Raw genomic sequence first — 14790 nt, 5'->3', positions numbered from 1 at the left:
GGATTAAACAAGCAAACAAACACTTAAAGACAGTCATGTGGTCAGAATGATGCTGTTCTGAATGCAGTCCATCATCTGAATCTCTTACCAGGTTTCCTGCAGATCCAGCTTCACCAGACTCCTGCTTTACCTGCTCAGGTGTTCGCACATCCCACAGGAAACAGCGTCATATTGAGCGGATGATGCTTTACTGTGATATTCTTCATCACCAGCGCAGTGTGTACAGTAACAGTACTGACTACTGACTGAACTCACATGCAGAGCAAGAACCGTGGAAATGTTCAGGCAATGTAATCCATTCATTTACAATTTTATTAAATCTGTCGATGAAAAACAAGGACGCAGTTGTGGAGTTGGGAAGAACAGTCCGCGTGAAAAGCTTCCGGTGCAAAAGTTCATCATCATAATCACTATTATTGCAAAAATCTTCAATAAAATTCATGACTGTCACACGAGTCCTCACAGAGCAGCACGAGTCAATTTCATGAAGGAAGAGACAACTGAATAAAAACCAAAACAAAGGAAATAAAACATCTCAGAATAGACGAAACACAATCACCTTATTACGACTAAACTCTGTCACTGTCACAACATCAGAGAACTGCTTTTCTTTTAAATGCATTTAAATATTTTTAAAAATATTTCACCATCTACTTTTATTGCGAAAATAGGTAATTGGACTAACTGTGACGATGATGATGATGATGATGAATATGATGAAGATGATGTATTTGGAGCAGCGCGTCTCCATGACGACCGCGTGTTTATCTTGCGCTCAAGCAGTTGCGAGTTTTTGGACAGTTTGCTGGATCTCTGTACATCGGTACGTTTCCCTGAACAAAAAGTACGAACACAAGTGCAGCCCCGGAGTGCGACGGCCATCCTGCCGGAGAAACAGCAGAACGCCGCCACAGAATCAGGAATCAGGAATCCAAGCTTTGAATCAAAACATTAATCTAGACGGGGAACAGCCAACGGCGCCAGTTTGCGCTCCACAAACCCAAGCGTCTCTTTGTCTTCTGGGTTCATATTTCCCAGGGCAGTGTGCGCGTGTGTGTGTGTGTGTGTGTGTGTGTGTGTGTGTGTGAGAGAGAGAGAGAGAGAGAGATGAGGATTGTAAACAGCTCCATTGCCGAATCTGATTGGATGGTCGGGCGAAAGAGGCGGGGCTTCATGCAGAGGGACTCAGGTGGGCTTCCTGTCAGAAACATCAACTAGTAGTTTGTGTTGCTCACACACACACACACACACACTCTCAAATATTCACAAACACTCACACTCTCATACACGCACACACACACACACACATGTTGGTTTTTGTGGTTTATGGGGACTCTCCATAGGCGTAATGGTTTTTATACTGAACAAACTGTGTGTGCTATTGCCCTACACCAACCCTACACCTAAACTTAGCCCTCACAGGAGACTTTGTGCATTTTTAGATTTTCAAAAAAAAACACCATTTAGTATGTTTTTTAAGCCTTTTGAATTACGGGGACATAGGCAGTGTCTTCATAAACCACCTTCATATTGTAATACCTCTGTCATACCCATGTCATTATACACATTTGTGTCCTCATAAACCACATAAACATGCACACACACACACACACACACACTCACTCACATATTCACAAACACTCACACTCTCATACACACACACACACGCCGCCAATGATCCACCCTCCCGTTTCTTCAAATTAAAATATCAAGAATCAAATAAAGGAATAGAATAATTTGTATCTGTTTTCTGTGTCAGTTCAGTTGAATGAGGCTGAGGAAGACGGTGAATGAAGCTTGTGTGTGTGTGTGTGAGTGTGTGTGTGTGTGTGTGCGCTGAAGCCCGCCCTCGCCCCTCTGACGCCTCCTCTCTCTGGGTCTTTCTCTCTGATGACGGCAGCTGCAGTTCAGGACGGGGCCGCAGGGGTCGATGAGTCTGCTACGAGTTCAGCCACGGGTGGTTGAGGCATTCTGAGGCGGAGGCCCGTTTCTCCGGCACCATCTCCAGCATGGGCAGCAGGAAGTGTGTGAAGTGACCGGCGTCCTCGGCCGGCCAACCGTATTTCTCCACCAGTACGTCAAACAGAGACCAGGGCTTGAGCTTGGTGATGTGCCTCAGCTCACCTGCAGAGAGACACCCCGATCAGTTGCTGCTGCACACTATTAACACAAGACCTGCCCACACTATTACTGTAAGACCTGCCACATTATTACTGTAAGACCCGCTCACAATATCACTGTAAGACCCACCCACAATATCACTGTAAGACCCGCCCACAATATCACTGTAAGACCTGCCCACATTATTACTGTAAGACCCACCCACAATATCACTGTAAGACCCGCCCACAATATCACTGTAAGACCTGCCCACATTATTACTGTAAGACCCGTCAGCACTATTACTGTAAGACCCGCCCACAATATCACTGTAAGACCCACCCACAATATCACTGTAAGACCCGCCCACAATATCACTGTAAGACCCGCCCACATTATTACTGTAAGACCCGTCAGCACTATTACTGTAAGACCCGCCCACATTATAACTGTAAGACCTGCCCACATTATTACTGTAAGACCTGCCCACATAATCACTGTAAGACCCGCCCACATTATAACTGTAAGACCTGCCCACATTATTACTGTAAGACCTGCCCACATTATCACTGTAAGACCCGCCCACAATATCACTAAGACCTGCCCACATTATCACTGTAAGATCCGTCAGCACTATTACTGTAAGACCCACCCACAATATCACTGTAAGCCCCGCCCACATTATAACTTTAAGACCCGCCCACAATATCACTGTAAGACCCGTCAGCACTATTACTGTAAGACCGGCCCACAATATCACTGTAAGACCTGCCCACAATATTACTGTAAGACCTGCCCACAATATCACTGTAAGACCTGCCCACAATATTACTGTAAGACCCGCCCACAATATCACTGTAAGACCTGCCCACAATATTACTGTAAGACCCGCCCACAATATCACTGTAAGACCTGCCCACAATATTACTGTAAGACCCGCCCACAATATCACTGTAAAACTGTTCACAATATCACTGTAAGACCTGCCCACATTATCACTGTAAGACCCGCCCACATTATAACTGTAAGACCTGCCCACATTATTACTGTAAGACCTGCCCACATTATCACTGTAAGACCCGCCCACATTATCACTGTAAGATCCGTCAGCACTATTACTGTAAGACCCGCCCACAATATCACTGTAAGACCTGCCCACAATATCACTGTAAGACCTGCCCACATTATTACTGTAAGACCCGCCCACAATATCACTGTAAGCCCCGCCCACATTATAACTTTAAGACCCGCCCACAATATCACTGTAAGACCCGTCAGCACTATTACTGTAAGACCCTCCCACATTATTACTGTAAGACCCACACCACATTATTAATGCAAAACACACTATTACTGTATGACTCACCCACATTATTAATGCAAGACCCTCCCACACCATTACTGTAAGACCCGCCCACATATTAGTGCAAAACACACTATTACTGTAAGACTCACCCACATTATTACTGCTTGCAACTCACTTTGGGAACTGCTGGGAATTTGATCACTTGTATCAGGTTAGACTGAGCAGTGGAAATGACTCCATCATGAATGTTGTGTGAGAGGGAGGCCCAGTGTCTCAAAATATAACCGTTTAGCAAACCGCCGCTGTAGTCCCTTTCAGTGCTGTTAGCTCATTGATAGCAGCGATTACAGTTTACTCTCCGATAATGACGGGAGATTCTCACAGATGCTCATTAGATGTTCATGTTACTGACCTAAAGAACCAGCTAAAGAGGGAGAATGGATGTTTGTGCCACCAATAGTGATTGTGACTAGGGCTGCAAAATTACATTCAAAATAAAGTTTGTTTACATACTATGTGTGTGTGTACTGTGTATATTTATTAGGTATATGTAAATACACACACATACATGTATATGTTAAGGAAAAATGTGTTTATATGATTTATATATAAAATATTAGGGCTGCCCTTGACTAAAGATTTTTCTAGTCAACTAGTAGTCGTTCATTTGAAGCATTACTATTCTTATCTGTATGACGAGTAATGAGAGAGTATTTTAAGAGCAGGTGACCGCACCGGCGCCTCCATCTGTCATGCTACCGTTCAGCTTCCACACGCCGCACAAACACTGGAATAGCGCACTAGGTTAACCCTCTGGGGCCGGCTGTATTGCCGGCGATACCAGCTCGGTTTTTTTAAGATTAACACAGTAAAAATACTCTGTTGATTTTGGTCACACAAATAAGTGTTATACATCAATCGAAACTGTTAAGTGTCTATTTTGTTTTTGCGTACACTCACGATTACAATCACAAAACATGTCTTTAAAAATGTAAATTAATATATTGTTTTCTGTGAATGATTAAGGAGAATGACTTTCACATAATTGTGAAGTAAATATTCTAGCCTACACGACTGATTACTCAAAAGTCTTATTCAGGACTATGTAGTGTGGGTTTTATGGCCTTATTTCAGCTATATTTTTTTCCCCAAAACTTACTAACCACGCATAATATTTTTTTTTCTAAAAAATGCAAACATGTACATCCATCTTGGTCACATATTACTGTAGCACAGTTTGTGCTGCATATAAAAAAATACATGTTGGTCAATAGTATGTTATAAGTAGCTGAAATAAGCACAAATATCAGGGCATGTCAACACATCTCAAGGGCCCCAAAATCACCTCGGACTCCAGAGGGTTAACATTAGATTGAGCGGTCATGTAAAGTTGCTACTACTACATATATCTTTCAGATGAAAAGCCATATTTGAGGTCGATGAATCATAGGCGAGCATTTGGATGTCCTGCCCAACTGTATTACAACATTGATCAGCCGTTAACGATCTGTCCATCACGGATTGCATGACTGAATTGTGACATATCCCTAATTGTGCGATATATATTTTGAGTGATTTACATCAGCCAGTCCGGTATAATTTATTATACTGTATCTGATGAGAGAACGGAAGAAAACAGACCTCGGAGCCGAACCATTTGACAAAGTGAATGAAAGCTCCTCAACGGCGGAGCCGGACGTCAGACTGTCAGTGTTACCTTTCTTTGAGAAGAACTCATGCCTGTATTTTCCAGCTGCGATGATCTTGCGGGGGATTTTCCCCAGTAACTCCATAATCAGAGCGATGTGGTCTGACCCCCGAACACACACACACACACACGCACACACACACACACAAACAACATGAGTTATTCATGCAGCGGTGCAGGAGGATGGATGCTCACACACACACACACACACACACACACAGGTCTGATGTCCAGGTGAAACCAGCCCGATTCAGATTAGACCTGCAGGACCGACTGTCATTAAAGAGGTCATGAAATGTAAAATCAAAATGCCCTTGATATCTGCACATATAAGAGGTTATTCTACAATAAAAACACACTGCAAGTTTCATGCCTCAGCACAAACTGCACCTCTAAGAACTGAGCTTATCCTTTTAACAGCAGGTGAACAAGCATGTTTTAATTTTAATTATGTGGCCAGATTTCTCAATATCTTATATTGAAAGCTACAGCAGAGCCCGGCATTTTGATGATTGCTGCTTGTTTCTTATAGAGATTATGCCCAATGAAATGGAGTGAAAATGTGGATGAAAAATAATCATTTTCAAATATTTTGAAAATTGGTGAAAAAACTCAATGTAAAGAAAATGCAATTCATGACCCCTCTAACATCAAGCCATAAAGCTGCAGTCTTGCCGTGTGTGTGAGCGGCAGCGCTCGCGTCCATCCTCCCTCTGTCTCTAACACTACCTCTCCGGTTGAAGAATTCCCGGGAATATTTTCCAGAAAGAGCAAAGTGTCGAGGAATGCAGCCAAGAAGCTCTATGATGTGAGCTATATGATCTACAGGAGAGAGAGGAAGAGAAAGAGGAAGAGGAAGGGAAGAGGGAAGCGAGACGGGAAAATACGGAGGAAGGGATCAGAAGGGAGAAAGCGGAAGTTTAGTATTCGCTAAAAACACACTAAACACGATCTGACATCTGAATGCTAACAGTTACGCTAAGCTTTCAGCTTCATCCTGAGTGACAGCGAAGGACAGAATCAAGATGACAGAGTGAATGACAGAAGCGGATGTGTTCAGAATGGCATATTAGCGTACTGCACACGTATCGTTTTTAAGCACGATCTAGTCATGTTGCGTGTGTAGTTCAGAAAGGGCCTGAAATACTTGATTCTGATTGGTCACTTGTGCCATTCTGTGCTCTAATGACTCTTATTAACTGTATAATTGATCGTTGTCTCAGTGCTACTTTCTCTTCCTACACATAATAAAATCATTCATGCTGGCATCAATATCTCATGTCCATTTACTGATTTATGAAGTAGTCATGTGATCAATGGGATCATGTCCAGTCAGCTGGTCTTTGCTTCACATCAATCTGGTAAATATTTTTCCATTTTAATCTAAGTTGAAAAAAAAAAATCGAGTCAATATAATGTTAAAAAATCATGCTGATCACAGAATTATTGTTAATTCTCTTGTTAAAGGGGTCCTATTATGCTCTTTTACAAAGTCTTGATTTTGTTTTGGGGGTGTACATGCTCTCATGCTTGGTGCTTCAAAAAACATTATTTTTCACAGAATTTACATTATAATACCTTTCTCCCCAGCCTGGTGTCACACCCATGGATGTTCTGTGTTTGTGTTTTCATTTACCATGTGCCCTGTGTGACCCAGGTTTCCATCATTGTCTGATTGTGTTATCAACCACACGAGCGCAGTTGTCTGGGGATGGTCCTCAAGAGAGCCTCGCTGCCTTCATTGAGTGGGTGCTGGTGTCCTGCAAATCACAGCTCACCGTGGACATCACGGACGATAACACCAGCCACACTCTGGACCCAGAGCCCAGTCAACTACCACCCCATGGCGCGGAGCTGCTCAAACCCACCGCAAACAGAGAGCCATCGTCTGCTGTGGACGTTGAGCCATCGCCAAAAAGAACAACAGAGCTGACAATCCCCCTGGAGCCTGAGCCTCACGTGTCTGACCAGGTGAGCCGACAGCACAAGCGACAGTGGATACAGCTGTAGAGAATGGAAAGCCATTGCTGGGGGTGAGCACAAACTGGACCTAGGAGATTCATTAGACTTTCACTAAAAGATACTCGTCCTGAACTGTTAGCCTGGGAAAATATCCCACCCAATCTCCCTCTCCCACCTCCTCTCATAGACCTGTTCCCTTCCTCAACGCCCTTTCTGCCGGAATTCCGTCAGCCTCTCTGCTCACCCTCAGCTCACCATCTGTGGCGTGGGCTCGCCGCTGGTCTGCCCATGTCTGGCTCCATTGGCGTAGAGTCTTGAGGATCCCTCAACTCCGCCTTCAGCCTCCGAGGCCTAGACTCCGCCTCTGCCCTACGACCCAGCGGCTCCACCATGACTTCCAGGTCTCTCATCTCCACCGGAGCCCGTCAGTCCACCAACTCTTCCGGGCTCCCTCGTCCCTCTGGCTCTGCCTTGGTCAGTCACCTCGGGAATGCACTCCTCCAGCTTTGCTTCGTCCTTCCGTCCCTCTGGCTCCGTTGGGCTCCTCCTTCCCTCCAGCTCCACCTCAGTCTTCTGTTGCTCCGGCTCCGCCTTGGCCCTCCGGATCCTCGGCTTCATCCAGGCTCTTCGGCTCTCTGTCACCGCCTGGGGCACCTGCTCCACCGCCATTGGTCGGCCACCAGGAGCTGTCAGTCCTTCCCCCACCATGGCTCCTCCCTCTATCGGCTCCTCCGTGGGCCGCCATCGTGACTGTGGACTGGGTCCCGCCTGGCTCCTCCTGCTCCCGCCTGTCTTCTCCCTGGCTCCTCCCTCCGTCTAATCCTCCCTGGCTCCTCCCTCCGTCTGATCTTCCCTGGACTCTGTTGGTCGTCCTCCTCCGTCCGTCGTCTGCCCAAACCTCCACCTGTATGGTTTTCCTGCCAACCCTTCGCCATCCCCTATTACCATCCCACATCCACTCCTTTGTCCTCCTCATAAGTCCCCCTCTGTCCCTCCCTTTGTCTCTTCCATGCGAGGTCGCGCCTGTTTGTTAGACCACGAACCTGTGACACCTGGCACAAACGGCTCGATTAGTTATGGGTTTGATGAAAGCCCTCCTTCCGAAAAACAAAATGTGTTGTGATTGGTTAGCTGTCCCAGTGCGTTGTGATTGGCAAACAGCTTAGACGGTATTTCAGTACTGCCAAAGCAGCAAATTCCGTTTGCTCCGGTATAGTTAAGGATGGCGTCAATATCGCCATATCAATTTGAACCAGACTCAGACCCTGAGAATATTGAACAAGAGGATCGTGCAGAACCTTTGCATGGACGGATATTGCAAGACATATTAGAGTGGTAATGTTATTGTTGTTGTTTTTTTTTTTGGCTAAATCACGTTTTAGATGGGATGTCAACAACTGCTTAAAAATAATTGCATTTACTATGTACATTATAACATGAATTGCAGTGAAACTGTTATACAGTTGAATATATACCATAGTCCAGTGTTTCCCACAGACTTACACTATTTGTGGCCACATATATATGCAAATGAATTCTCTGCCAGCAGGAGGCACTGTTGGAGCGGGAGAGATCGAGGTTTCCCCGGTAACATCCAAAATTTTGAAGACAGTCGGTTTCCTTCAGAAATACAGTGATATAAAAACACTAGCACTGGGTTTCAATTTTGAAACGTGCAGTGCTCATGTTTATTCAACGAAGTAAACCCTTTTGGAAAATCTATTTGTGACAGTCAGTTTTGATATTGTGGCAGGCGCCAGGGCTGCACAGTAAATCGAAGTGAAATCGAAATCGTGATTAGGCAGAAGCTGCGATTTGTCATGCGTATCTTTCAGTGAAGCACAGTTCTGTGATCAGCAGTAAATCTTCATCCAAAGGCCAGAGGGCGCTCTCACGCAGAAACTCCAAATACACCCCGCAGAAAAAACCAATGAAATGCTTATAGCTGCATTTGAATAAACAGAAGATTGAACTGCTTTCATTGATTCGACATGACTAATAAACACATGACTATGGCAATATATAGTTTATCTGAGTTCTTATTATTATAATTTTAATTATAAAAGTATATTTAAAATATAATGCCTTTTATCACTGCTTAGAATACAACGAAATATGTTACGTGCCTTATTCTGCATAAGAAGCCACATCATCTCACAGAAGGATTTATTTCAAACACTCGACTGACGTTATAAAGTGAGTTTGGAGTAAAAAAACATGCTATTAAATGTGGTATTTTAACATGCTGTCAGTTGGAGCAGCATTTACTACACGGAGCCGTAGTTCACGGAGTAGCTACGCAAACAGCTGTCATTATCGTGAATGATTTCATAATCGCACAATAATAAAATTTCAAATCTTCGATTTTTAAATCGTCAAGTTAAATTGTCAAGTATTGTACTGTCAGCAATTTATAAAAACCTTTAACATATAATTGTAACATTTACATAATTATTCAGGTGCATGTGTAATAACTTGCAAAAACTTGACGCTACAGCAGCACTTCTTCTTCGTTGTCGTCTTGTCTGATGCACTCAACCAAGCGTTCTAACCGCGACCTCACCCCTCCCGAGAATATCATTTATTTGAATTATATTCTAATGGGCTGCTTTGTGACTTCACAACACTCAGAAAACAATGCGGTAGTCCAAACGAGCCGTTCGTTGTAGTTCTTGAAAAGGGATTTAAAAAAATTAAATATCTCCCTTTGGAGTGGACTTTTAGATTTGTAACTTTGTAGATCTTTTTTATGCTCAAACATACACACTACACACTGACTAAAATTCAAAAAGTGAAAAAGCATAATAGGACCCCTTTAAAGGAGTGCCTCTGATGCCTCTGAATCCAGTCTTACGCCAGTCAGTCTCGTTAATGGATTTCAGAGCAATGTAGTGTTGCAAAATCAATCATGACATTGTCTGATAAACCCTATCCCTAGCCATAAAAAAGCTGTTTGTTTGTAGAAAATCAAGGGTCATGGCAAACATGTTGAAGACAGCGGATTACGGTGTGCAGTATGAGCTCTACACCATTCTGAGCATTAGGAAGTGAAACTCAGGCAGCTACCTTCATCACGGGAGTAGTCTTCACCAGAGTGCGGCTCAAACAGATAGTCCCCAGTGGCCAACTCAAACGCCTGCGGACGACAGACAGATCAGACTCAGTGACAGACAGCAGCGGCAGACGCATGCCGGCTGGTCGGATGCTTACCATGCAGGCCGTGCTCCATATATCAGCGGGAGTGCTGTATCCCGCTCCGATCAGCACCTCGATGGAGCGGTACTGCCGCGTCTGGATGTCCTCCGTGAAATGCTTGTGCTAGAAACACATTGATCACACAACTCACGTCCAGCCTTACACAGGTATTTACAATCATAAGTCAAAGTGTTCTGTAGGACATCTTACCACCCAGCACGCATTGCCCAGATCAGCGATTTTGACTCTCAGAACGTCTGCGTTCCTTGGATCCAGAGGATTCACCAGCAGATCGGTCGCTCTGACCCTCGCTGCAGACAGACAGAAAGACAGAGAGACAAAGAGACAGACGGACAGACAGACGCACAGAGAGCTTATTAACTAGGGATGCAACGATACCATTTTTTCAGAACCGATCTGATCCTGAAAATTTGCCGATACCGATCCAATCAGATACCAGCGCAGTTTTCTTAAAATCGATGTAGAATTTCTATACTTCCGTGTGTGTTACTCTTTTGTGTGTTAAACACAATCTACTACATATAGATAACTTCATTTTAATGAAAAATAACAAATGAAAAAATATATAATCATAATCTATCACAAAGATACTCTAGAACAATCATGGGTGCACAATAATTTTATAAAACCTAGTGAAACATTTTTATTTACAAATAAAAGTGAATAAGTGTAGGACTAAATCTGGTGAAATGATACATATTGCTCTTTGAATTGTTGTAAAATACATTCATGAAAAAACAAGCAAATACATTTATATATAAATATATAGGCTACTATAAAATTAAAAGACATTTCTTTTAAATCTACAGCACAGTAATGAAGGCAGCAACATATGATAGATAGGACAGAACAAGAAAGACTGTTAATAATGTTTCATTGCGCAAAAGTGTTATAAGTAAGGCTCCAATATAGAGCAGCAGAAAGCGCTTATGAGCATCCCGTGCTGAATGATGCTCTTGAAGCGACACAGAGTCACAGCACAGCTCTCTGAGTCCACATAGAAACGCTCAAAGTACAAAGGGAAGAGATATTGATGCGTAGTGTATTAAATCTGTGCGTAACTGTATTAAGCCTTTTCTTTTAACAGTTTTAAAGCTCAGTAACTGTGCGCTCTTGAAGAGAGTTTGACTGCAGAAACTGAACGAGACACACAGTTTGATCGCTGAATGGAGGATGACCGACAGCCGCGGCGGAGAGAAGAGTTTACCTGAACTTGAATTTAAAGACTTATTAATATTAAGAATATAAATCTGTACCTCAGATTAAACTATGGAACAGCTTCAGAACACTTGAAATATAGTGTATGAAAACTTTATGGTGCTTTATAATGTTTGTGTGCCTTTCGTGGGGCTCAACAATAACACAATAGTATACACACAATATCGGATTGTGACCGTATTGGAGTCGATACCGATCCTGAGTATCGGATCGATGCATCCTTATTATTAACCCGCTCAAGGAAACAGCAGTTGTGAATGTATGCATGAATGAAGTGTAATTGACCTTTGGGTGTGTCTCCGGTGCTGGACGATGACACCGTTCGGCTGCGGTCGGTGTTGAGCGCCTGGGCCTCGTCGTGCTCGCAGTCGTCTGGCTCGGGATCCAGAGGAAGCTCGGGGAAGCGTGGCGTGGTACCGCGGTGCCGTGTTCCGTTCATCAATGTGGTCTCTCCGTTGAAAAGCTCGTATGAGGCGTCGGAAGCGTCGCGGTCGGTCGTGCTGATCTCAGACTCCACCAGAGGGCAGAGCAGAGGCGAGGATAGACGCTCCTGCGCACACATGATCACATGTCCGTTCGTTTTACAGGCGTCGTTGTGGTCCTTGTTGGATGGTTCCTGGTCTTTATCCTCTGCCTCCTCCTCCTCCTCATCGTCATATTCTTCATCTTCATATTCCTCCTCCTCCTCGTCTTCTTGTTTCTCTATCGTCTCTTTAGGTGGATCTGCTTCTTCCTCGTTTGGACACGCGTGTGTCTTCGGCTCGTCCTCAGTGCTCTGTGAGGGTGTGGCTTCCGTTTCCTCTTCCTCTGTTTTATCCTCATCTTCCGCTCTCACGTCTTCATTTCCATCCTGCTCTTGTTCTTTTGAGTTTTCACACTCGTCCTCGTTCTTAGGAGTGTCCTGTCGCTCGGGTGGAGTGTGTGTGCATGTGTGTGACTCTTCTTTGGCAGGACAGTCAGCGGTGGGAAGGATTTCACAACCTTCCTCGTTTTCCTCTATTTCCTGCTGATCCTGATCTTGATCCTGATCCGGCTCCGCACCTGAGAGACAGAGACATATCGATGAGGAAAGACAGCCATCAACTCAAAAAACAATACACAACCAAACTTTGTTGTCTTCATTATTGCAAAGAACTACAAATATACAAAGAAAGTTGATGATCTGTCAGTTCAGAGAGTTTCTGGGACCTTCTGAATACACCAGCATCCGCTGCGATCTCAAAACTCTGGCCATTTGATAATACCTAGAATATCAAAATCAACTGCGGGCGGCAGATCCTTCTATTTAGCTCCCAAACTCTGGAACAATCTACCTAACACTGTTCGGGAAGCAGACACACTCTGTCAGTTTAAATCTAGATTAAAGACACATCTCTTTAACCTGGCTTACACATAACACACTATCACATTTCTATAATTCAAATCCGTTAAAGGATTGTTAGGCTGCATTAGGTCAACCGGAACCGGGAACACTTCCCATAACACACAATGTACTGTTTATATTGTAAGAAGAATGGCATCAACGCTAATATGAGTCTGTTTCTTTCTTATTCCGAGGTCACCGTAGCCACCAGATCCAGACTGTATCCAGATCAGATGGTGGATCAGCACCTAGAGATGACCTCTACAGCAGGACACCTAGATGAGCCCAGAGACTGACCCCCAGTGAAGACCCTGTCTCCAAGACAGCCATCGGGACAAGACCACAGGAACCAGATGAGTCCTTTACACAATCTGACTCTGCAGTTGGAATTGAACTGCTGGTTCGTCTGGCCCCCCCGACTGAGTCTGGTTTCTCCCAAGGTTTTTTTATCCATTCTGTCACCGATGAGTTTTGGTTCCTTGCCGCTGTCGCCTCTGGCTTGCTTAGTTGGGGACACTTCATTTCCAGCGATATCGTCGACTTGATTGCACAGATACTATTAGAACTGAACTGAGCTGGGCTGTGTTTCCAAAAAGCATTGTAAGGCTAAGTTGATCGTAGCTCCATTGGTTTCAATGGGTCTACGATGTACTTAAGCTTACGATACTTTTGGGAAACACAACCCTGGATGATGACATCATTGAATTCAATGATGAACTGACTATATCTGAAAATTGAGTGTTTACTATTGTCCTTTTGCATTATTACACACTGTTGTCCTATTTAATTCTGGAAAGCTGCTTTGACACAATCTATATTGTTAAAAGTGCTGTATAAATAAAGTGACATACGGCCAAGTATGGTGACCCATACTCGGAATTCGTGCTCTGCATTTAACCCATCCAACACACACACAGCAGTGAACACACACACACACACACACACACACAGCAGTGAACACACACACACACAGCAGTGAACACACACACACACACACACACACACAGCAGTGAACACACACACACACACACACACACACACACAGCAGTGAACACACACACACACACACACACACACAGCAGTGAACACACACACACACACACACACACAGCAGTGAACACACACACACACACAGCAGTGAACACACACACACACACACACAGCAGTGAACACACACACACACACACACAGCAGTGAACACACACACACACACACACAGCAGTGAACACACACACACACCGTGAACACACACCCGGAGCAGTGGGCAGCATTTATGCTGCGGCGCCCGGGGAGCAGTTGGGGGTTCAGTGCCTTGCTCAAGGGCACCTCAGTCGTGGTATTGAGGGTGGAGAGAGCGCTGGACATTCCCTCCCCCCACCTACAATCCCTGCCGGCCCAAGACTCGAACCCACAACCTTTGGATTACGAGTCCGACTCTCTAACCATTAGGCCACGACTTCCCCGTAAGGTGACTTGACCATCACAACAAATGGCCATACATAATAAACATAAAAAATTTGAAAATAGAACAGCTTGACAGCAAGATGAAGAGATCTTCTGAATAAACTAATGGAATTGGATGCTTTTGTCCAGAAGAGGAGACAAACCTCTCTGAAGAGTTACAAGAGTGATCTGATTCATCAACAAAAGATTCATGAAATCACAGAAAATCAGACCATCTTCAACTGGTTCAACATGCAGCAGCTGGAGTCCTGACCAGAGAATCCGATCATCTGATCATCACTAGCAGTTTATCCATTATAAACTAGAGTTATACACTGACAGTATCTAAGCCATCTTCATCTGCACGTTAGGAGAAATCCTTGGCCAAAAATGTGAACAGAAAGCGTTACTTCAAACGCCGAACATTGGAGACAGTTTTGTTTAGTGTGTTGTTTTAGTGTTTATGTGACATGA

The 14790-nt window shown here is 44.2% G+C and overlaps 1 protein-coding gene across 3 annotated transcripts in view; it reads right to left on the bottom strand.

Annotated features, from left to right (window-relative positions):
• Positions 1-292: 292 nt before the first annotated feature.
• Positions 293-14790, bottom strand: part of srpk2 (SRSF protein kinase 2) — a 42870-nt gene continuing 28372 nt past the window's right edge. Inside the window, exons 10-15 of one of the 3 annotated variants that reach the window (XM_079411620.1) lie at positions 11796-12551; positions 10482-10582; positions 10287-10394; positions 10143-10212; positions 5844-5936; positions 293-2124 (exon numbers count right to left, since the gene is read on the bottom strand). In XM_079411620.1, the coding sequence (XP_079267746.1) occupies positions 1940-2124; positions 5844-5936; positions 10143-10212; positions 10287-10394; positions 10482-10582; positions 11796-12551 (1313 nt within the window). In that variant the 3' untranslated portion in view covers positions 293-1939. Of the gene's footprint in view, positions 2125-5123; positions 5217-5843; positions 5937-10142; positions 10213-10286; positions 10395-10481; positions 10583-11795; positions 12552-14790 lie in introns of all 3 variants that reach the window. The other 2 variants (XM_079411619.1, XM_079411621.1) reach the window with 2 other exon arrangements.

Source organism: Barbus barbus (genome assembly GCF_936440315.1).
Source record: "Barbus barbus genome assembly, chromosome: 48".
Lineage (NCBI taxonomy): Eukaryota > Metazoa > Chordata > Actinopteri > Cypriniformes > Cyprinidae > Barbus > Barbus barbus.
This window is presented reverse-complemented; position numbering and strand designations above follow the sequence as displayed.